At 40.8% G+C, this 22,955-nt stretch overlaps 1 protein-coding gene and 1 long non-coding RNA gene across 3 annotated transcripts; one reads left to right on the forward strand and one right to left on the reverse strand.

Moving 5' to 3' along the window:
- Window positions 1-69: 69 nt before the first annotated feature.
- Window positions 70-21,726, forward strand: LOC139625017 (gamma-aminobutyric acid receptor subunit rho-3-like). Its single transcript, XM_071484544.1, has 10 exons — window positions 70-977; window positions 7,196-7,308; window positions 16,013-16,080; window positions 17,339-17,562; window positions 18,592-18,674; window positions 18,934-19,071; window positions 19,503-19,655; window positions 20,022-20,083; window positions 20,223-20,354; window positions 20,704-21,726. Exons 1-10 carry the CDS (start codon window positions 841-843, stop codon window positions 21,004-21,006), a joined length of 1,413 nt encoding a protein of 470 aa, XP_071340645.1. The 5' UTR covers window positions 70-840; the 3' UTR covers window positions 21,007-21,726.
- Window positions 19,067-22,329, reverse strand: LOC139625019 (uncharacterized). 2 transcript variants are annotated; one of them, XR_011691819.1, is made up of 4 exons: window positions 22,189-22,329; window positions 20,253-20,321; window positions 20,001-20,137; window positions 19,067-19,651 (listed from the first exon to the last, which is right to left on the reverse strand). It is a non-coding gene; the product is annotated as an uncharacterized lncRNA (long non-coding RNA). The 2 variants fall into 2 exon arrangements; XR_011691818.1 differs by having other exon boundaries at window positions 20,001-20,148.
- Window positions 22,330-22,955: the final 626 nt, after the last annotated feature.

A 22,955-nucleotide genomic window follows, 5' to 3' on the forward strand; every position in this document is an offset into this window, starting at 1 on the left:
TGTGTGGATTATGTCTTCCAGAGGTGTAAACTGAGGAAGGCGCGAGGTGAGGCTGGATTAGATGCAGTTTGCTCTACTCCCGCTTGGATTAAACCTCAGCTGATTTTGACGACCTGTTGTTGTTTGAGCTGCTTCCGAACCTCTGATTCATTTTCCAGCTCACACACCTCTCTCTCTCTACACACACACACACACACACGAGGTGGAGGTGCACCCCTCATATAATCACACCAGGTGCCTGTTTTTTCATTGTCCCGCTAAGAAAATCCTGATTAGTGATGAGTGTGTGTTTGTGTGTGTGACTGTTTGTAGGTTAGTGAAAGATTGCTGTGGCTGTGGATAAGAGGATTAGAGGGGAATTAGTGTCATTCCTCTATCGCTGCGAGCAATAGATTCATATCGATTTTAATCAGAGATTGAAAGATCCACACAACCGCAGATAAAACAGACAGAGACAGACTGAGAGAGAGAGAGAGAGAGAAGAGTGGATGAATGAAGTGGAGGGAGAGCAGAAGACAAAGGTTCCCAGAGATCACTGCAGGAGGGATGTTCAGCCGGAGCCTGAGGAGCTGCACAACCAGCTGCTGCGTGTGAACATATATGTGATGTATGTGCATGTGAGGGAGAACATCCAGAGGTCGCTCATGCATCTGTCCAGTCTGGTGTCGGAGCTCTCGGGCTGAGGAAACCTCCGGCTGCTGTGGGATGTCTGACCCAAACCACCGGCGTTAGTCAGCGGGACGCTCTGACCGCAGAGACCTGGAGGTGGAGGTGGAGCAGGGGAGGGGAGGGGGGGTCGCTGTGGCCGGGATGCTGTCGTGGCGGGGAGACCTGTGAGACATGAAGGTGGGCGCGCTGACCTGCCTGGCCCTGGCCACGGCCAGCCTCGTTGCCATGGTGACCGGGGGACGCAGCTCTGGACGCAGGAAGCACAAGGAGGTCTTCATCGGGGAAAACAGCAAGTTCAAGTTTGGAGGGTGAGACACACACACACACACACACACACACACACACACACACACACTGTCACAGCCGAGTGTTTTCACTGAAAACCACTGAGTCTGTGCAGCAGATGATTTGAAGCATCTTCCTCAAACCAGAGGTAAAGTTTGTGCCTCCTAAACCCTCATTGTTAGATTTTTTGGCCACTTGGGGGCAACACAACCAGCTGTAAACGCAACATTAACACGTCATCACTTTGTACGGAAGCCGAGAAAGGCAAAATTTATAGAGATATTATATCGACTTTTGTTATGTGGAGATCATGGAATAATTATCCTGTTATCTCAAGAAAACTAAAATAATTTTCTCCTGGTTATATCTTGTTATCTTGAGATAATGGGATAAAAAAAATATTGTGAGAATGGCCTCTCCAGGCTTCTGTAGGTATGGCAAATACCAACAAGTATATTACCAGCAAATATTAAAATATAATATAAAGTCGTGTTTGTGTTCAGGATGTTAGCTTAGAGTGTTTAAGTAATTAGCATTAAACTATCCCAGCAGCCACCAACGTCGTTGATATTTGGTTGATTGTAGGTTGTGATGTCAGGTGACCAAAAAAGGGACAACATCTGATTTCCTGTCTCTCTCTCACTGTGGCTATCAGAATAAAAGCATAAAATACTTTAAAAATGTCAGTGAACCAATGTTGGGTTTTGATGTCGCCCGACTTTTATTTCCAACCAAAATTTCAAGTCGTCACAGTCCAACATCTTTCTGACTTTACATTGACGTCCAGTGCTACCACAGTTAGCTGATGCTAATGGGACCATCATTCATTTTTCAGGTGTTTGTATTAAATACAAGTGTTGGACAAATTTAAACCTGACGACGCTGGCAGATAAAAAGTCCGAGATCATTAAATAGAACCGTGTTATTGGCTCCGGCTGAAATATCTCAACAACTGCCATGAAGGTTTGTGCAGATAATCCATGTGGCACCCAGAGGATTAACCCTAAATTTTGGTCACCCCTCGACCTTTCCTTTCGCGGCAGCAGCAGGTCAGAGTTTGATATGATTAGTGAAATATCTAAACACTTATTTGATGGATTGGCACAAAATGTAGCTTTTATTGTTCCCATGTGATCGAATGACTTCGGTGATCCCCCATGAGGCCAAGTGTTCTACTTTCCCAATAAAATAAACCAATATACACTGGATAGATTGGCACAATGTGTGGTGCAGACATTCATGCTGAATCCTAATGACTTTGGTCATCCTCTGATTTTTCATTTGTGGTTTTAAATGAAATATCTCAAGAGCTATTGAATGGATTGTCATGAAATTTGGTTCAGACATTCACGTCCCCCCTCAAGAGGAATCAGAATATTTGTTTTTTGCAGTTTCCAATGATGCCTCTTTGATTCCTTTCGATATTGCAGCATCTTAACACCAGTTATTTATATATTTGAGTCAGTAGGGTTGAATCAGCTTCTGTCTCTTTTCCAGAATGAAAATCATGAGCAGGACGAAGCTGCAGTTTGTGTTTGTGTTACATTATCTCACTGGTACCAGCCCGGCCACTCCCTACAGTTTACTGCTGTATATTCAGTCAGTTCCCATCCCAACTTTCATTTCCCTGTTTCATATAAAAACCACAGAGCCTTTCTGTGAGGAGAATTTCAGTTCTGTACATGGCTTAGTTTGGTGGTGATGACCCTGAAGTGACACGGACCGCGACCAGTTCCCGATTATTCGAAAAATAAGAGACTTCACATTAATATTCTTCGCACAGGGTTATCTGAGGGGGAAAAAAGCTGACTTTATATTACTCACAGCTGAGGACTGACCAAGTCAGGTTAAAAATATTCCAACTCCTGGCCAGAGTGAGCTGCTCAGACAGGTTTTATTTGTTCAGGAGAAAAAGAGCAGCAGCCAAACTTTTCCTGGAGCTTCTGCTGGAAAGAATGAATGAATGAATGAATGCAGCTTCAGTTTAGTGCAACTGTGGCAACTGTGTTAGTGAGTTCTGTTCAAAAACCAACCGAGTCAAAGCTCTGAAAAGGATTAATTCAAAAAGAATTCAGTTACACTTTATGATACAGCCTGAGATTTATTTACAGGGTAACTTCATCTGAATCAGGAAACAATAAAATCCTGCTGGTTTTTACATGTACAGAAGGTGCAGAAGAATAAAGGAATACATGGGCATTTTAGAGAAAGGGAGACATAAATTACAATGATCTGCAATGAGCAATGAACAAAAACATAAATTATTTTATCCTTTACTACACAATACGACAAATCTGGCTGATTTCTGTGATGGCAGAATGAAACACTGACAGCCCAGACAGAAATGTAATAAATGACATATATGTCTCAATATATATGAAGATGTAAGTTTATATACATAGTCAAATTTGACTATGTACCTGTAAAATGAATTTTTACATCACATAAGATGCTGTGACCACATATATAACAATATATGTTTAATTCATATTTGCAAGTTTATTGAAACAACACACATATAAATAAATCTGTATGTTTATATTTGTTTTTCTCATTAATTTCTCATCAATTTAAACATGTTTATCTTCCCATTCTGGGAAACTGGTCTCAGACTTTGGCCCCCACTGTATATAATATTAACATATACTGATGGATATATATTTATTTAAAAAACGTACTGTATGTCTGCAATATAAGCATACATACATAAACATACATATTCGTATGGACAAGACATATATGTCCAATATATGAGAATTTCGAAGAGGTTTTATATATAATTTTTACTAATATGTTTTTATTTCTTATGTTCACATATTTCATATATGGAAATTCAATATATGTATATATGTATATATATAAATATTACATTTGCATATGGGAATGGAAGCAGAGATGACAGATATAATCTGTGTGACTGTGGAGGTTATTTATTCTCAAAGTTTTAGTCAAACATTAATTATTTAATTATTACGTTTTAGGGGAAAAAAACAACTTTAATGAGCTTCACATTCTGGATGTGTAGAATCGTTTGCTGATTTATGATTTAAATCATTAAATTCCATGATTTCATGCATTTCAATAAGAAGAAATACACAGTTTACTGAAAACTGGAAACATATGATAGTGAAGAAGTTTACTTTTAGCTTTGTGTGACTCAGTTTTCAGCTGTTTGTGATCAACCTTTAGTCGGCATGAAACATGTGGATTTAATAGAAAAGTAAAGTCGATTTCCTGGAGCAGAGACTCTTGACTTCTAGTATCAGCTTTTTGCCAAAGCCTCAGTTTGTTGTTGGCGCAGCTGATAACAGCAGAGAACAGAAAACTGCACTTAAATATTTTTGAAATATTGATATTTCGACATAAATAGTAAAATTTGCAACTATTTGCAGTTGTAAAATAAACCACATTGTTGTAGATGATTAAGTTTAATGATGATTAACAGCCTCATATCTTATTCCATATTTACCCTCACACAGTAAACTCACAGTAAATGCCTCACTTTACTGCTCGGTAATTAACTGTGTGTCACAGTGTGTGTGGCAACAGTGAGATAACAGCGTAACCTTGAGCCACTGTGTAATGTCGCAGCCCACAGAATGACCCACTCAGGCTGTGGATGTCCTCGCTTTAAAGGAATATTACACCATTATGGGAAATGCTATGTTCAGTCCTGTCAAACCAGGAGGTAGAGGAAAATACTTTATTTCAGGGGTCATAGTTTCTGCTTATTATTATTATTGTTATTATTGAACTCAGCCCTAAGTAATTTTATGATTTTTTTTTCCCACTGTGAAATTACAGTAATTAATGACACTTTTATTCGAGACACTGCAGGTTGTGAAGCTTCCTCCTGTTTCATTTACAACAAATTAAACACATCGCAGGAGGTGAGTCTCAGCTAACGCTACTGCAAAACAGCATTTTGTCTAAATTGGACTTGAATTACTTTAAATTACTTGTTTATGTGTGTGTGTGTGTGTGTGTGTGTGTGTGTTCAGTATAGTGTTACAGCAGTGGTTTCGGTTGAATGCTGCTGTCAACAGTAGCAGCAGGGCCTGACCTCAGGTTTTCTGAGTGTTTATAAAAGACCTGTGTGTTTGTGTGTGTTTGTTTCTGTGTGTGTGTGTGTGTGTGTGTGTGTGTGTGTGTGTGTGTGGGTGCGTGTGTGTGTGTAGTTCTTTCATCTTAATGAGGAACAAAGTTTCTCAGAACAACAAAGATTTTTAACTGGTCTTTTTCACTGGTCCTCACTAGTTTATTCTAGTCTCGGTTCAGGTTCAGGTTCAGGTTCAGGTTCAGGTTTTGTGCTTTAGAAAAACTGGGATCAAGTTTAAGTTTCGCGTTAAGTTCAGTAAGAATCACTTCAGGTTTGAGATCAGTTACATTTGGTTTGTTTGGAGGATTGTCATCTTCGACTCAGGGTTAATTTAACGGATTATGTGTGTGTTGTGTCTATGTGTGTGTTTGTGTCTGTGTGTGTGTGTGGGCGAGTGTGTGTGTGTGTGTGTCTTTGTTTGTGTCAAGGTGTTTGACTTTCAAAGAGGCTTTTCATCAAGCAGCTTTTATCGCTCTTAACCCTGCATGCTCACCTGTGAACTGTGTGTGTGTGTTTTACCCCACCTCCCAAACACACACACACACACACACACACACACACAGCAGCCTGTATTGCAGCTGTGCTCTGGCTGTAATTACACCTTCTACGTCCTGGAAGTCGTCTGGTTGGGGTTTCCCTGGTTGAATGTCAGACGTACACAGCAGTTTACAGTTTATTTAACTTTAGACTGTGTTGATTTAATGTTGTCTGAGCGTCGCTCAAACTCTGGTGACAAGCTGCTGCACACTTTGCATTTCTTGGATTGTTTTGCTGCCGCAGACACTTGTAAGTTATGTGACGTCGTATTTAGAAACTCCTTGCTCCATGATTGATTGATTGATTTACTGAAGCACAAGTTGGAGGTATTTGTACTTTACTCGTGTATTTCTTTTCACACCACTTTCTTATTCGACCACATTACACAGAGGGAAATACTGGACTTTCCTCCGCCATCATACGTGACCAAACATCCACACTTAGGTCACGTGACAATAACTGAACAATCACCACTTGTTGAAGAAGGTCACAGCTGAAAGCTCTGGAAAAACCGAGGAAGTAGATTTTTTATTTATTTTTTGTCATAAAGATTCAAAGAAATATTAAAATCAAGAGTCTAGATTCCCTCGCAACAGCCCCGCCCACCAGACTCTATATTAAAAATCATAAAATCTCAGAATTCATCCATTCATTCACTCATAGTCTAAGCATTGTAAAACCTGTGTGTGTGTGTGTGTGTGTGTGTGTGTATGTGTGTGTGGGTGGGTGTGTGTGTGTGTGTGTGTGTGGGTGTGTGTGTGTGCATGTGTGTGTGTGTGTGTGTGTGTGTGGGTGTGTGTGGATTTTGGACGCAGTTGTTTCAGTTTCATCATTAGAATACAACCTTTGTCTTTCTCTAGCTCCTTCTCCTTGGATTGCAAATGCATTCTGGGAAATGTAGTGATTCTGTAACTTCACTAACAGATTTCTAGGAACAACATCATCATCAAATAATAATTGAAATTAGTGTTTTCAGGCTACCAAGATTTATGGACCGAGTTCATCCAGGTGTTCACCACTGCGTCACTTTGTCACATGAACGTTGTTAAGTAGCAGATTTGATTTGTTTTTGTTTTTCATGATTTTTTATGTTTTCCACAAAACAAAAGCAAAAAAATTTATATCAGGTGTAATTTATCTGTTATTATATAGAGGGTTAGCTAACAAGATTCAGAAGTCGTTTTTCATCCAGTCTGACTTTAATATAGAGGTTGAGAAACAGAGCGCTCATGGGAAATGTAGTAGAAATTGCCTATTAGCTGAAGTGGAGCAACACTTTCCCAGGAGCTGGTTTTATCAGCACTGAGGCTGAGGATTGCTGAACATAATAATATGTTTTATGTGTGCGCACGTGTGTACGCGTGCACGTGTGTTTATTTGCTCATGGAGCGGTGCCACGTCTTTGATCAAGGTTATGTGTTATTTGGCAGGAGAACAAGCTGCAGGGAAGGAGGCAGAGGGAACCGCAAACTGTGTTTTCTCTTATCAAAACCTGAAATTAAAGGCTTAATAAACCAATTAATTACTCAACAGGTTGTCTTTGTGTGTGTGTGTGTGTGTGTGTGTGTGTGTGTGTGTGTGTGTGTGTGTGTGTTGTTTCTGCAGACGTATTGACTACAAACTGAAGAGGCAGGACAGCACCAAAACACTGCTAATAAAAAGTGAACAGCTGCTGAGGATCGAGGAGCACGACTTCGCCATGAGACCAGGCTTCGGAGGTCAGACACACACACACACACACACGCACACACACACACACACACACACAGACACACACACACACACACAGAAAGACAAACACACAAAGGGACACACCTCATTTTTATCTCTGGTCCCTGTTGATTTAATCCACTCACTCACACATTGTCTAACACAGAAAATCGCTCCTCGTCCGGCGCTGATGATGCGGCGGTTCGATGATGTGATGATGGGCACTGGGTCACCCAGACAGTCGCTGTGCCAATCCAAAAATCACCGACACTGACCCAGATTACACAAGTGTGTGTGAGCATTAATGCATTTGAAATACAGTAGGACTCCGTGTGCTCACTCAAATGTGATTGTGTGTCCCTGTGTGTGTTTTTGCAATATGATGAGTGCCTCAGTGTGTGTGTGTGTGTGTGTGTGTGTGTGTGTGTGTGTGTGTGGGTATTGTGTGAGTCGGGGGGATTCGTGTGCATTAATCTGGATTATAGTCCAGGTCTGGAGCAGATGGAGGGGTGGGAAACAAACGGACGTCTACAGTGAAGAGCATCACTATCAGACGCTCAACACATAATTCATGCAGGAATGATAAATGCTTTTAAAGCAGGTTTCAGTGGATTAATTATGAACTGAAAAGCTCATAATGAGACATACATGTAGATCTATAAATACAGTATCTGTGTGTTTAGATCAACAGAAGGTGGGAAGTAACTCAGTGCATCATTTTAATTTGATTTCCTCTCTGCTTTTTCTTTGCTGTATTTCAGTGGGAAATATTGATTTTCTCCTCCTCTACATTTCTTTACTTTGCAGACACAGATTTTACAGTCAGCATTAAGTGGAATAACATCCCTGTTCTTGAATTTGGTGAGGACATCTACAGACTCCTCAAATTATAAAAGAATGATGTGGATAGATGATCTTCAGACAGACATGAGAAAAGGTTCATCTTCAAGCACAAAAATGATCTTTATTTTCCCAACAGTTGTTTAAAATGAACAGAGAAAAGTCGTATTTCATTGTTTGTGGATATGTGAAAACATACAGTTCTGAGCCGGAGTAATTTATTTATCATCATCATATAAAGTGATGTATGATGTTCAGAATCAATAAAGATAAGTGACATAAAATATTCCCTGTTATTATGAAAAATGACCCAAAATGCAACTTTTCCCAGATTTTTTTCCAGAACAGACCTCATTCGTAAAACATCCAGATTTTTTTTTCTTTCTTGCCTCTAAACATCATCAGCCTGTAAAAATTATAAATATATAGGCGAATACTAAATGTTTTTACCTCACATTTTTTGAGGTTGGGAAATTATTGTGGTTTTGGTTAATTGTAATAAAAAACATCACATAAACGCTTCCTGCCTTGTGTTAACATTGACTTCTCCAATAATGAACTGTTTAACTTCTCAGTATTTTAATATTTAACACTTTTAGCTGCCTAAACATTTTTAAAAGAGAATGTTTTGCAGATACTTTCAGTCCTAATGTGAATTTAAAACATCTCATCATTATGTTGTGATGGAATCTGATCAGCGTCATGGTTTCTTCTAAACACCATTTCCAGAACCACACAAATGACTGTTAGTAAAGTGATGAATGAAGGGAGGCATGTTGTTTCAGGTGCTGCTGTGATAATGAAATATAATCAGGCTGGTTTGAGGAATAGACCCGTGAGTTTGAAGGTTTATCAGATGCAAAAATGCAGGCAGGATTTTACATCTCCAGAAAGTTATCATGACGGCAACTATTTTATCAAGATAAACAGTAGAAATATTCCATTAGTAATCAGACAGGAATGTGTCCTTGCACCTGTGTGATTGGCCAACGCGGCACCTCGCCAGTTTTATTTTTATTGCCAGAGCCGTCAGTGTTGGCAGCACCACAGCAGCGTCATTCAGGTGAATGGCTGTTGCCTCTGAATGCAGCCTAAGGTCATGAAAGGATCACGGTCATGTGATAAGAACCGTTGACGTGGAGCTGGAGCTGCAGTCTCCGGTTTGTGGGCCCAGTCTCTGATCCTGACCTGAGAGGTTTTTACCGCCAAGCACAAGAGGTCGACTGTCATGAAAATGTAAACATAGGTTGTTTTAAGTTTCAGAACAAAGGACAATGCTGTCATTTTTCTGGTGATGACAGACTCATCCTTTCATTCTTTTAAAAATATGAAGACATGAAAGTCCTCAAAAGTGAATCGAGGAGGTCTTTATTAAAACTGACAAGATGAGAGCCTCAACTTCGGACAGGAAATCCTGGAGGGACCTCTCCTGTCAGATCTAAACCCTTCCTGTCAAATAAATACAGTATAACACCAGGCCCTTTATTTCATACTCTTTAGGTGGGAAAATTTACTGTGTAACATATTTTTAGAGCTACAATAATTCGTCAATTAAAGCTCCACACAGTCTAAAGGCAGATGTCCATGTGTTTGTGATTATAAAACAGGTCTAGGTTCTATATCAATACTGTGAAAGTATCAAAGCCTCAGTCCACAGAGAAATGCACACAGCCTGTATTCAGAAACTGAGCCTTAAAACCAGCTGTCAGGACTTCTGGAACTTTGTGATGTCACAACAAAGCAGTCACCGCCCTCAGCCACGCCCCAAGCCCCGCCCACCTGGACCCACCCATCCAACCTTGCAGGATTTGGTTTCTCTGAGTGTTTACCTGAAATCTGCTATATTTTTATTGCATCACTCAGAAAACAGTCAGCCAACCAGAAAGGAGGCTCAGATCCTCTCTCCTGATTGGCCAACTGACCTGTTGTCATTAGAGCTCCAGAGAGAAGCCTGAGAGACCACAAATATATCTTCTTATATCAACACTTCAAGATAAAACAGAAGTGTAAAATATGAGTCCTCTAAATGATTAGTCATTGAAAGAAAATTAATCTGCATCTATTTTGATAATTCAATAATAATTTAAGTCGTTTTTCAGGCACAAAAAAAAAACAAAAAAAACATTTGATTGATTCAGGCTCAAAAATGTAAGAATCTTATATTACAATTGACATTTTTTACTTTTGGACTGTTAAGGACATTTAATGACCTTGTGCTCTAGAATACTTGTTTTACAGACCAGTCAATTACCAGTAACTACTTTTAATAGTTGTCAAATAAATGTAGTGGAGCGAAAAATAAGAATTTAAGTGTACTTGAGTTCAGTAAACGTTCCCCCACTGTTTCAGACCCACACAGTCACATCCAGCCTCCCTGTTTCCACCGTATCTCCCTCTGAGTCCTGTCTCTATATGGTTGGCCGGCGTCTCTGTGGTCCGACGACAAAAGCACCACTGTCTGCCCCACGGCCCTGTGGCATTTCCACGCACTGTAATTTTACCCAGACATGGGGGGAAATCTCAGCTTTTTCTGCCACAGATAAGCCTATAGCTCCTGTGTGTGTGTGTGTTTGTGTGTGTGTAAATAGAAACTGAAGAATCAAAACCACCCCCTCCTCCGATCCCTCCAGGGACCAGAGTCCAGAAATACACCATGTGACATTTCTTGTTATGTTTTGCATGTGTTAAGGTCTCGTCATTGAGGTCAACCTTTAAAGGACGTCTATAAACTTAAATTAATCCCCACAAACCTCGCTGCTTCCACGTCATGGTTACACTTCAAAACACCAAATGCTTGGAAGTGATTTACCAGCAGGGCCCGTGTTCAGCTGGTGACCTGCCAAACGTTGGTATATTTTGGCTGCTGCTCCTCACTGTGTGACCTTGACTGGCGCCAGTTTCAGGTAACCAATCCTGATTCTGATTGGAAGAGTCATTCCTGTTGAAAAAACAGGTTTGGCAGCATAAAGAGCTGCTGACAACGGTGAGTTTGGTGACTGCCAGAATAAACTCTGATATTCTGGTATTTTTAATTCAGTTCAGTTCAGTTTTATTTGTATAGAACCAAATCATAATATAAATTATCTCAAGGCACTTTACAGGGTCAGGTCGAGACTTTACTTTACAATCGAGAGAAACCAAACAGGAAAAACTCCCTTTTAACAGGAAGGAACCTCCAACAGAACCAAGCTTTATGAACTGTTTTTAGTGTTTTAATATTCCAGCTTGAAAAGGAAAGTAAAAGTGACGCAGCTAGGTAGCTAGTCTCTGGTGTCCCAGCAGGCCACCAACAGCGTTAGACACTGATATTTGGTTGAATGTAGGTTGTGACGTCAGGAGACCAGAATTAAATCACAGGACAACGTCTAATGCCAACATTAATTCAACGTCTCAACTTCTGCTAAACATCACAATGTCAGTTAGCCAATGTTGGGTTTTGACATCAACCCGATGTTCATCTCCAACCAAAGTTTAACGTCTGTCTGACGCTACGTTGATGTCCGCTGACTGCTGGGATGGGTGAAGCTTCAAACTCATTGGATCCTACATCCCTGCCTGGTAAATTCCTGAACTGTCAAGTCCAAACTGGACCTGGGACACAGTGACTGTGGGAAAGATAGATCCCAAATTCGAAAATATATTGTTTCCAAATTGGTTTGCTGTGATGTACAAAAACATACGTTATTCGTAGTCAGTGATTTAGGTTGGAAAACCACTGGTATGGTCCTTTAAAGGTTGAAGGCTGTGTGTGTGTGTGTGTGTGTGTAGGCAGTCTTCAGTCCCCTGGCAGAGGGCAGCTTTCATTACATTACAGTGTTTCGGTCCAAGCTGTCGGTGTTACGCATGGCTTGGCCGAGTCAGTATGGATCATGTTGCAGGCTGACGTTCATCTTCTCCAAAAGGCGCCCAGAGAGTGACCTCTTAATCCCCCTCACCTCTCACCTCTCCCCCCCCTCTGGCTGATGGCAACAGAGAGTCACATCACAACACTAGTTTGGCCATGGAAGCTGCACAGAAACAATCCTGCGACCATAAAGCTGCATTATGCTGCTTATGGCTGCGTGAATTGATCCATCTGCAGGGTTGTGTTCTGGGATTAAACAACTCGTTCTAAAATGCTGAGCACACAAATATTTTGGGACAAAAACATGACCTTAAAGCTGCTGCAGGCACAATTTTATGTGTTATTAAGGTAAATCTGCAGCATCTCACTCACTGGGTCATTGTAGATTTACCCAAATAAGAATCCAGAGCTGGATTTGGTTACTAGCAGAAAAATGTGCAACAGACAGGAATTCAAACACTGACCTTTTTCTGCTTTTATTCTATTTTTATCGCCGAATTACTCACAACACAATCTGAAAATGTCCTTACTTTAACTTTGAAAAATCCTTAGACAGAAGAATCAGCAGCTCTGTTTTGCTGACACTGAGCAAACACTAGTTTAGCTATCAATTACATCACATTGTCTAATGCATCAGAAAACAATGTGAAAACCTGAGGCTGTTTACTGTGTTGGTGAAACAGGCTGAGCAGGAACATCTGAGAACCTCCAGTTTCCTCCAGTTTCCTTCACTCTGTGCTTTTCCTGGACATTTGAAGCTCGTTGTGCAGGTAAATCCTGCAGAAGCAGCAGTGCAAAGAAAAAGCTTCACCAACCTGTTTACACCAGCTGCTTGGAAAAAAGAAGCATCCAACTGTCATATCCATTGTTGGGTCCACATACAGCACAGTTTGTGTTGCTCAGTGTCGTAACAGAACATTGTTGGAGCTGGAAAACTGGTGATGTAGTAGACATCTGGTGACTGTAGACTGGTTCTTGGTTTTAGTTTTATTCATGAAGAGAAAAGCTGAATTTGCAGGTTTATATACGACTGGACAGAAATCTAACTGCTCATCCATAAGAAGATATATTTGTGGTTTTAAGAACAAAAAACCATCAAAATGTAGTTTTACATCTCCTCTAAACAGTCAGCCAATCAGAAGAGAGGCTCAGATCCTCTCTTCTGATTGGCTGACTGTTTTCTGAGTGATCCAATAAAAATATAGCAGATTTCAGGTAAACACTCAGAGACACCCAGTCCTGACGGCTGGTTTTAAGGCTCAGTGTCTGAATACAGGCTGTGTGCATTTCTCTGTGGACTGAGGCTTTGATACTTTCACAGTATTAATATAGAACATAGACCTGCTTTATAATCACAAACACATGGACATCTACCTTTAGACTGTGAGGAGCCTTAAATAAAAAACTTTAGGTCGACAGTGAATCTCTCTGAGCGTTATTTAAACCTGGAGCTGAACTTGACCTCGTTCTGCACGTGTCTGTCTATAAATGCCTGCCTCATGCTCTAACTGGGTGTGACCTGGGAAAAGGAAAGCAGTAAAGAGAAGAGCGAGGGAGAGCGAGCGACCTTCAGTTTCAGGTTTTTCCCACCGGCAGCAGTCGTTGCCAAGGTTATGCTGAATGTTGAGTCTGCGCTGCTGCTGCTGCTGCTGGTTTTTACGAGTCAGATGGAGACAAAGCCGGGCCGCAGGAGCTTTATGGTCCTGGCTGTCAGATGAACTTCATTAAATAAAGTGTTTATCGAGCTGCTGCCCAGCGAACATTCGAGTGGAATTAACACACTTTACATCCAGGTTCACACAAAACACACACACACACACACAGAGACACACACACACAGACACTTTACATGACATGTTTTTTTTCTGTCTGGTGAAACAGGAATGTAACCTGGTAAACCACGCCCAGACGCACGTCACAAACCCAGAGCAGTGTGTGTGTGTGTGTGTGTGTGTGTGTGTGTGTGTGTGTGTGTGTGTGTGTGGTTATGCATACTAAACCATGGTTTAGGTGATTTTTAGGTCAAAAGGCAGTTGCATCATCTTCAGCTTATTAAAATAAAATAAACAAAAACTGAAAGCAGGATTGTTCCCACAGATACACAAACAATAAATCACTGTCAGAATAAATCAACCAGTGACTTCACCAGAATTTACAAAATTACAAACAAGCTACATCCTCCTGTATTTTTATAAAAGGACTTTAGACCTAAATACATTTGAGCTTTTGGTAAAACTTAGAAAACTGTCGACAGTTAGGGTCAGAGCCTCGTACTGTTAATATGTCATGACATATTAACAGTACAAGTACTCATTTTCGTAAAAGTACAAGTAAAAGTAAAATTACTCATATTTCATTATTACATAATAATGTTATATTGTTCTGTTTTTATCACTAACAAATACTAACAAATAAATACGATGAAAGAACCAATTTATTTATTGTATTATTTATATACTGCTAGAGACATCTGTAGTAAAGCACAGCATCATGTAGTATAAGCAGATCATAATGTATGTGTTTAATGTAAAGAGTAACTAAAACACAAGTGTGTCAGAATCGTACTTGAGTAAATGTACTTGTTACTTTCTACTGTTTAAATGTCCCGTGTGTGGGAATGATCAATCATTAATTAATTCTCATGTGTCAAATTAATTATAATATAATAATTATATTGAATTAATATAATTCTGCCTGCGTTTTATCATTATTATCATCAAATCTTGATTTAATGATAGAATGGAGCTTTATTTAAAAATAAATTCACACTATATTTTGTGTTTTTCTGTTGCTGTGTCATGTTTTGTCATGCATGTGATTTTCATTTTGTCTTGTATTTTTAATGTTTTATGCATATAATGAAATACAGTGTATATATACTGTGAACAAAGCATGCAGGTTGAATCTGGGCTGATGAAGTTACACGTAATTTCTCCTTCATCATCATGATATGAGCGAACCTCAACGTGTAGTTTGGAGCTGCTTCACACTGAAAACAATATGTGTATAACACTATTGAAACCACAGTGATAATATAGACATCATTTAAGTGCAAAACTGGTTATACTGAGTGAGATCAGAGGGGTCAGACCTGGTTTAGCTCTTGTGTAAGGTGTCAGTCGCAGGCTGCATTCCCCTCATCGTTAAACACTGACTCCAGCGAACATGCCTCAAGTGTCACACATGGAAAAGTTTAAGGCAGCAGTAAAATCTGCTGATGGCTGTGGTCGAGGCAGGAATGAGCGCTGTAGTCTGCAGGAATCCTAAAATTAGCCGAGTAGAGATTTAGGAAAGAAGGAGACCAGCAGACATCGTCACAGCTGGGTGCAGGCTGGACAAACGCCCTGTCAGGTCATGTTTGCTTTACAGAGGCGGAGCAGCAACGAGGAGGAGTGAACAGCTGTGACTGAAGCTTTTTTTTTGTGTTTCTCCTCTGTGTGGTTGCACTGATCATGCTGTTCAGGAGTTAGCGGTTAAACAAGCTTGTTGAAGGGAGGGGGGCTGAAGACAGATGTTGATGCTGCGGTGACCGGGACAAAGGATGTTGTTACCCGTGTTTGACCATGATTAGGTTTGATGTTTGATGCAGAGTGAAGCTGAAAGACGATATTTCAACATCCTGATGTTAAATTTTAGACAAATTTCATTCCAAATATTCACATATTTCAGTGTTTTTTACTCAACATTAAAACTCTCCACTGACACTGAGTTGTTGTTATTTGGAAGCAGGTTTCAGCACCGGTTTTCTCATGTTGTAGATTATGGTAGCATCATTGCCTTTAACATGTAAGTTATATACATGTTTATAAGTTACAGCTGACTTTAGCCTCTCCACCTTCATGTCCTGCAACTCTTTTACTGAATATTGACTGAAATGTAATATAACAGTGGTCAAAATTTCAAATGGAGCATGAAGTTACTTTGAGTTTTGCAGCTCAGAGGTTTCACCTTCAGGTGGCTTGAGAACATTTCTGACTGGATGTTTCTCTGCAGGCTGCAGTGATTTATTATTCCTCCTGGGGTTTCAGGTGCAGCCATCCCTGTAGGCATCGACGTGCAGGTGGAGAGCATCGACAGCATCTCAGAGGTCAACATGGTGAGAAACCACTTCATTCTCAGCTCATCCACATCTGACGACGGGTAAAACAAGAGGGACTTCAGTCACTTCCTGTCCACTGGTTAATGTGGTCTAAACTCCTCAGTGGACAATGTTTTAATGGCAGAAAATTCAACAGAGAAACAGGTTAAAGCTTCAGTTTTTACTAAAATGATGTTTCCTGGGGGGGTCTGCAGTATATATGTGGGAAAAAATACATTATGTTCATGTTTGTTGATCCGTCTGCAAAAGTTAACCTCATTCTTACATCTTTGCTTTACATTCAGGGGGAAACAAAACCACATTTTAAACCATTATTTAAACTAGTTGAAATACCATTCAGTGTTCCCTATGAAGAATGAAACTGAATGTGCATTTATTAGGTCAATTTTAAGGGGTATAGATAAATGCAAAAACCTTATTTACACTAAAAATACACAGAGATAGTAGCTCTTTTATTTTGTGACTTGAACGACCATAAGAAGTGAGAACCTGCACTTGTGAAAGGCTTTTTCCATTTACTACCAACTCCTGAAAATAAGCTCAAGGTTCAGAGGGTTTAAAAAGATTGTGGTGAAAAAATCTGAATCGAGGCGAAATCACTTCCTGTCCGATCCCTTCATCTGGTTTCTGACCTCACAGTGGCTCTGCTTTCAACTCAGCCGGCCACTTCACTTCCAAGTGATTCACCAAGTTCCTCCAGCCGAGAGAGGTAAATGGTGAGGAGGAAGGTGTCGTCCTGGGAGCCTGGACGGGAACGGTGAACATCTGCGTGTGGTCCGTTCCTCAGTTCAGGCTCCAGTAAAGTTTTCTCCTCAGGCTGCTGCAGAAGAATGTCCCCGTCATCCATCTGACACCAGATCAGAGACGTTTTCAGCTCCCAGTTCAAAACAAGAGTGACACAATGTTAAAGACATATTTGCAAAAAATGGCTGATTTTAAGGTCAAATAATATTTTTTTCTTTCTCATTTTGTTCTCATTTGCTCACAAATGTGAATCATAAGGTTTAAAAACATAAGATTAATTTAATTTTGTTATTTGTTTAGAATAATTTTGTACAATTTCACATGTTGAAGGGCAACAAACAAACAAACGAAACAAGAGAAGAAGAAGAGCACAAACACTAAACAGAGAGAGAAGAAGAAGAAAGTTTTGTAGCAGCAATGATTAAGTGGATTTGTTGCAAGCTCATGTTGTGTTATGCACATCCAGGAAAGTAAAGCTGAGGTTTCTGTGGTGTGTGTCTGCGTCCTGTAGGACTTCACCATGACTCTCTACCTGCGCCACTACTGGAAAGACGAGCGGCTGGCGTTTCCATCTCGTAACAACCAGAGCAGGACGTTTGACTCTCGACTGGTGAAGAAGATCTGGGTTCCTGACGTCTTCTTCGTCCACTCCAAACGCTCCTTCATCCACGACACCACCATGGAGAACATCATGCTGCGGGTTTACCCCGACGGAAACATCCTCTACAGCGTCAGGTACAGAGGTGAAGATGAGAGGTGGAGTCAAACTGGATAAAAAATGGAGGTTTACACACACAAACACACACAGATGCCACTGAGGACAGAACTATCCAAACCTGTCCAGTTGTATTTATCACCAATGATTATTATTATTATTAGATGAATTAATATCAGTCCCAATCAAAACCATCTACATCACAAAAAACCTGTCAGATTATTTTTTGACTTTGTCTGACATTTGTCTCCTGAAATAGTGCCCCCCCCCACCACTGGACCTTGGTTGTCATGGTAACAATAACAAATACATGGACTGTAACGAGAGTGACGTACCTACTTTCGTCGCCGTGGTTACTGTAATAACGGTCATGACTTGGTTAGGTTTAAGAAAAGATGGTGATTTGGGTTAAAATAAGTTCTTCCTCAACATTGGATGATCTTTGTTGTCATGGTTACAATAATAACAGTGAACGGTCATGGATAATAGAAACAACATAAACTGCTCCTGTCACATGGGAATCGAACACCGCTCTCCTGGGTCATATTCATCCATCCACCCCAACCTCCTCCTGACGTGGACTTTGTCGCTCTATAAACTACGTCACCGCACTTTTCCCTTTGCTCCTGTCATCATTACTACGACCACTAGATGTCGCCTAGCAACAGAACCTAACTGTGGGTCATAGTAACCTGCTGACAGACGACCTCTGACCTTGTTTCTTACAGGTGCTCAGTCTCAACTGGAACATCCAGTCATTCCATCCTTTGAGGCCACAGAAGTCTTTGTAGTTTCTGTTTTTCCTTTATTCTTCATCGACTGTTTTCCTTCTCTGCAGGATTTGCCAACGCAAACATATTTCACATTTCAGGCCGAAAAAGGCCACTGAAGTTGAAAATTTGAGAAAATGAGCCAGAGGGAGAAAAGTGAAGCTCAGGTTTCCTTGGCAACAGCAGGAAAGGTCGAAGCAGGACACGGCGAATGTCTGCAGTGCAGGAGTGACTGTAGTGAAAGATGTTTTACCCTGTGTGTGTGTGTGTGTGTTTCAGGGTCACTGTTACAGCTCTCTGCTCGATGGACTTCAGCAGCTTCCCTCTGGACACACAGAACTGCTCGCTGGAGCTGGAGAGCTGTAAGACACACACACACACACACACGCACACACACACACACACACACACAATAAACACAATACTGACAGATTCATGTTCACAAATCATGAAAGTGTGCTGTATTAAATGAGTGGATGGAAGGATAACTAAACAAAACCAACCGGTCTCTGTCACCTCTTCTCATCTTTCCTCTGCTCTCCATGACACCACCTCCTCTCTCTCTCCCTCTCTCCCTCTCTCTCTCTCTCAATCCCTCTCTCTCTCTCTCTCTCTCTGTAGATGCGTACAATGAGAACGACCTGATGCTTTACTGGAAGAATGGGAACGACTCTCTGAGGACGGATGAGATCGTCTTGTCACAGTTCTTCATTGAGCATTTCCAGGCCTCCAGTGGCCTGGCTTTCTACAGCAGCACCGGTGTGTGTGTGTGTGTGTGTGTGTGTGTGTGTGTGTGTAGTTTAACAACCTGAATTCATGCTGAAAGAGCTCAGGTGTCTGTTTACAGAAGGATGGAGAAAGTAGTTCACGACTGAAAATTTAATAAAACAATTCATCCTGATTATATTTGTTTTTACTCAATGGCCAAAAGTATATGGACACCCCAGTTTATATACATATGTGTAATTTTGGCTCTAAATCAGGGTTTTGGCTTCTTAGTTTTAATGAAGATAAATCTTAATGCAATAGCGTAAAATTATACTTTAGACCAGTCACAAGATAAATTTGAGTCCAGTTCAGTTTCCTGCACAGAGACCTGACCTCAACCCCAGCCGACACCTTTAAGATGAACTGGAACCAGAGGAGCGGAGGCTGTTAATGATCACCGTCTCCTGGTCTCTTTTTGTCAGGTTGGTACAATCGACTGTTCATTAATTTCATCCTTCGGAGGCACATCTTCTTCTTCATGCTGCAGACGTACTTCCCCACCATGCTGATGGTCGTTCTGTCCTGGGTCTCCTTCTGGATCGACAGGAGGGCTGTTCCTGCTCGAGTCTCTCTGGGTAAGACCAAACCAAACATTAACATTCAACATTAACATGAACCAAAAAACATGTCTCTGGGATTTATTTTGTGGGGATCAGCTTTTTGTAAGTGTGAACTGACTCCTGGTTATAGGACTGCGTGAAAATATCACTAAATTAGGAATTTAGACACCAACAGCAGTTTTTATATGATTTGAAGTAGAGGAATCTGTGATTTAACCGTCTAAAGACACTGCTTTTCATAAAAAACTCCTCTTCCTTGAATGTTGATGCTATTGATGTTTACTATTAAGGTGGTAATTATAAAAACTTGCCATTGTGTCATGAAGCATCAGCACAATGCGCTGCAATGTGAAGACACACCTCTGCCTTCTCTCCCTGCAGGTATAACCACTGTGCTCACGATGTCCACCATCATCACAGGAGTGTCCTCCTCCATGCCTCAGGTAACAGCTGTGGCTCCAGTTGACCTCTGTGCACATCTGCATGCTCTCATGGTCCTGAAGCAACCCTCATATGAACATCGACAGACTCCGTCCATCGGTCGTGCATGAGAACTTGTGCATGCGTGTCTTTGTTGTCCAGGTGTCATATGTGAAAGCGGTGGACATCTACCTGTGGACCAGCTTCCTGTTTGTCTTCCTGTCTGTCATCGAATACGCGGCGGTGAACTACTGCACCACTCTGGAGGAGATGAGGAAGATGAAGAGGGGGAAGGTCAGCGCAGGGGACTGAAAGGGATTATTACAGCTCACAGCAACGCACCGACACATCAGGGAGGGAACCACAGGAACAACAGGGAACTCATACTCTGCACTACATCTCACTCTAGTGGTAAAATACAGGCGTTACACCAGGTCGTACTCCAGTAACATCCTCTCGTCTGCAGCCTGGAGCTTGTGGGCAAAAAGTGATACTAGAACTACTATGAACTACTTCATAAACATGAATAAAGAGGTGTTTGGAGGGGTGTTTGAGAGTATAAACCTTACAAAATGGTGTAAAGTAAATGTAAAAGGACACACAGAACCATCTCTGCCTCTGAATACTTTCTTTGCCTTTTCAGATCCCTTCCACCTTCAACGCCAGCCAGGCGATGGCCTTCGATGGCTGTTTCCACGACAACGACATGGAGCTGACCCCGTTCTCCCGGATTGCACCCACCCTGACCTCTGACCCTCTCACCACCCCGACCCAAAACCCAGACATTCGCCCCTCAGAGGGAACTCGCCTGCGCCGGCAGCGATCGGTGCGACAGAACGTGGACCTGCTGGTCAGCAACAGCTACATGATCGACTCGTACTCCCGCCTGGCCTTCCCTCTGTCCTACCTGCTCTTCAACACCATCTACTGGAGCCTGTACTCCTGATCCAGCTCTACGAATTAACCATGAACTCTGGTACACTGAACTGAATCCAAGTGTTGAGTCAGAGAGCAGGTTGGAGGATTCCTCCTCTCCTCGGGGCTCCACAGGCTCTTCACAATTAACATTTGATCACAGGGGCCCCCGCTCACACATTCAGCTCCTGCTTCATCACTAATCATGTTCTGTGCAGAAGAGACTGAGATAAAAGCACTCGAGTCCCTCAGACTGAGTAGGGAGCCTCTCATTGTGAACAGTCTCACCCTGCCATTTGTCTCATGGGATTGGGATGAACCCTGAGAGTAGACTTGGAAATTAATGAATCCTGATTGTTTTTTTTTTTCTTTTTTAATTATCTGTACATGCGGCTCCTCTTTCTGTGCATCATTGTACTTTCTTTCTGATGGTTATTAGACTCATGTTGAATTCCTTGGTTAGAGGGAAGTACTAAATTAGGATCAAATTTATGTGAAAATGTTGTTTTTTGAAAAACATCCTTTTCCTTTTGACGAATGATGTAATTGGAGCAAACCAACTACATGTAATGTGCATAATTTAATTTATTTCTCAATAAATTTCTACCTTGTTCATGAGAATGTAAAACTGACTTTTTCTGCTTGTTGAACACTTAATGTTGAAAATTAAATAACACTACATTCGTAAAATGTTTTGTATTTTGATGTGCATCAAATTCCCTTTCATGAAATTTCCAGCGGGTAATTTCAAGTTGTGCAATTTCATTAAGCTGATTTTTATGTTTTTTAATAGAATCACAATTTTTCTTGGAACTCATAATAAATATATAAAATATAATGATATTTAACAGATTTCAAGTCCAAAAAATATCCAAGTGGTTAAATTGATTTGGGAAAATTGAGACACAAAATTCAAAATTAAACTATTCAAGTTAGCAAGGATAATAAACCTAATTGAATAAACATATTGAATCTGAAAAGGTTGAATCTGAAATTACCTTGAGGAAATATTAAAGATGGGAATTAAAATTTCATAAATTTAACAAGCTAATTTTCAATATACATTATTTTAATATCAGTCTTAATTTGATATTTTGTGGCTTATTTAACTCTAATTTATAACCTTGCTTAACTTCTATTTCTAATATCTGTGCAATTAGCATATTTTAATTAGCAACTTGCAGTTTCCATAGCAACTCCAGAGTTTGTGTACCTCTGGGCAGAGTAGTGTCAACAGGCGGTTTTATGGACGCAAACCAAGAGAAAGTCCACAGACACTCCGCAGGAAAGCCAGAAATCAAGCCCGAGTCCGACCTCCAGCAGAGGGAAGGTGACAGGTGAGTTCCCGTGTCACGGTCGGTGGAGACAGCTCGGGACGGATCCCGCTTCTTGCAGGGAAAGCTAAGCTACATTAGCCGTTAGCATCTTTAACGTTACTGTTATTGTTCGATTTATGGACGTTAACTCACCAACGGTAGGCGGATTAATTAGAGGTGAAATGCGTTTACTCTGCGGAAGATAGGAGGTTTGTCAGCTCGGTTAAGTTGGCTTTCACTTCCACAAGTGTGTTTGTAGGTTTTTCCTCGTTAAATCCCTCAAAATTAAGCTAATAGGCAGGAGGTTGATTGGGGTTTTGTTGTCGAGGAGACTGTGTAAACTTACCGAGAGCACACCGGGAGCACCCTGAGAGGTAACTCTACATTTATTTTAGCGTTACACTGAAAAACTAAACTACAAATGCTCCTTTTCAGTCGTTTATATTTGCAGATTTATTTTTTTTGAATGTGAGAAAGTTGACCTAGCTTTGCAAAGTTTGTTAGCAAACGCTTTGGAAATGTAACGTTAGCTAGCTCTTAACGTTAAAATCCGTTAGTGTCAGGACAGACTGGACAGGGCCAGAAATTAATGAGAACACACAATCTGAAGTTGGTTTAAAGTGATGTGAAACAATGTACAGGATCTAATTAAGGTCAATAACAA

The sequence above is a fragment of the Trachinotus anak genome, unplaced genomic scaffold (assembly GCF_046630095.1).
Source record: "Trachinotus anak isolate AG129_WGS33_773 ecotype Australia unplaced genomic scaffold, CSIRO_AGI_Tana_v1 ptg000009l, whole genome shotgun sequence".
NCBI classification, from domain to species: Eukaryota; Metazoa; Chordata; class Actinopteri; order Carangiformes; family Carangidae; genus Trachinotus; species Trachinotus anak.

Excerpts from the sequence above, each read along its gene's own strand:
- LOC139625017 (XM_071484544.1), top strand. The coding sequence starts at position 841 with ATGAAGGTGGGCGCGCTGACCTGCCTGGCCCTGGCCACGGCCAGCCTC. Across the intron at positions 978-7,195 it reads AGCAAGTTCAAGTTTGGAGG|ACGTATTGACTACAAACTGA; the intron begins GTGAGACACACA and ends TTGTTTCTGCAG. Across the intron at positions 16,081-17,338 it reads GCATCTCAGAGGTCAACATG|GACTTCACCATGACTCTCTA; the intron begins GTGAGAAACCAC and ends TGCGTCCTGTAG.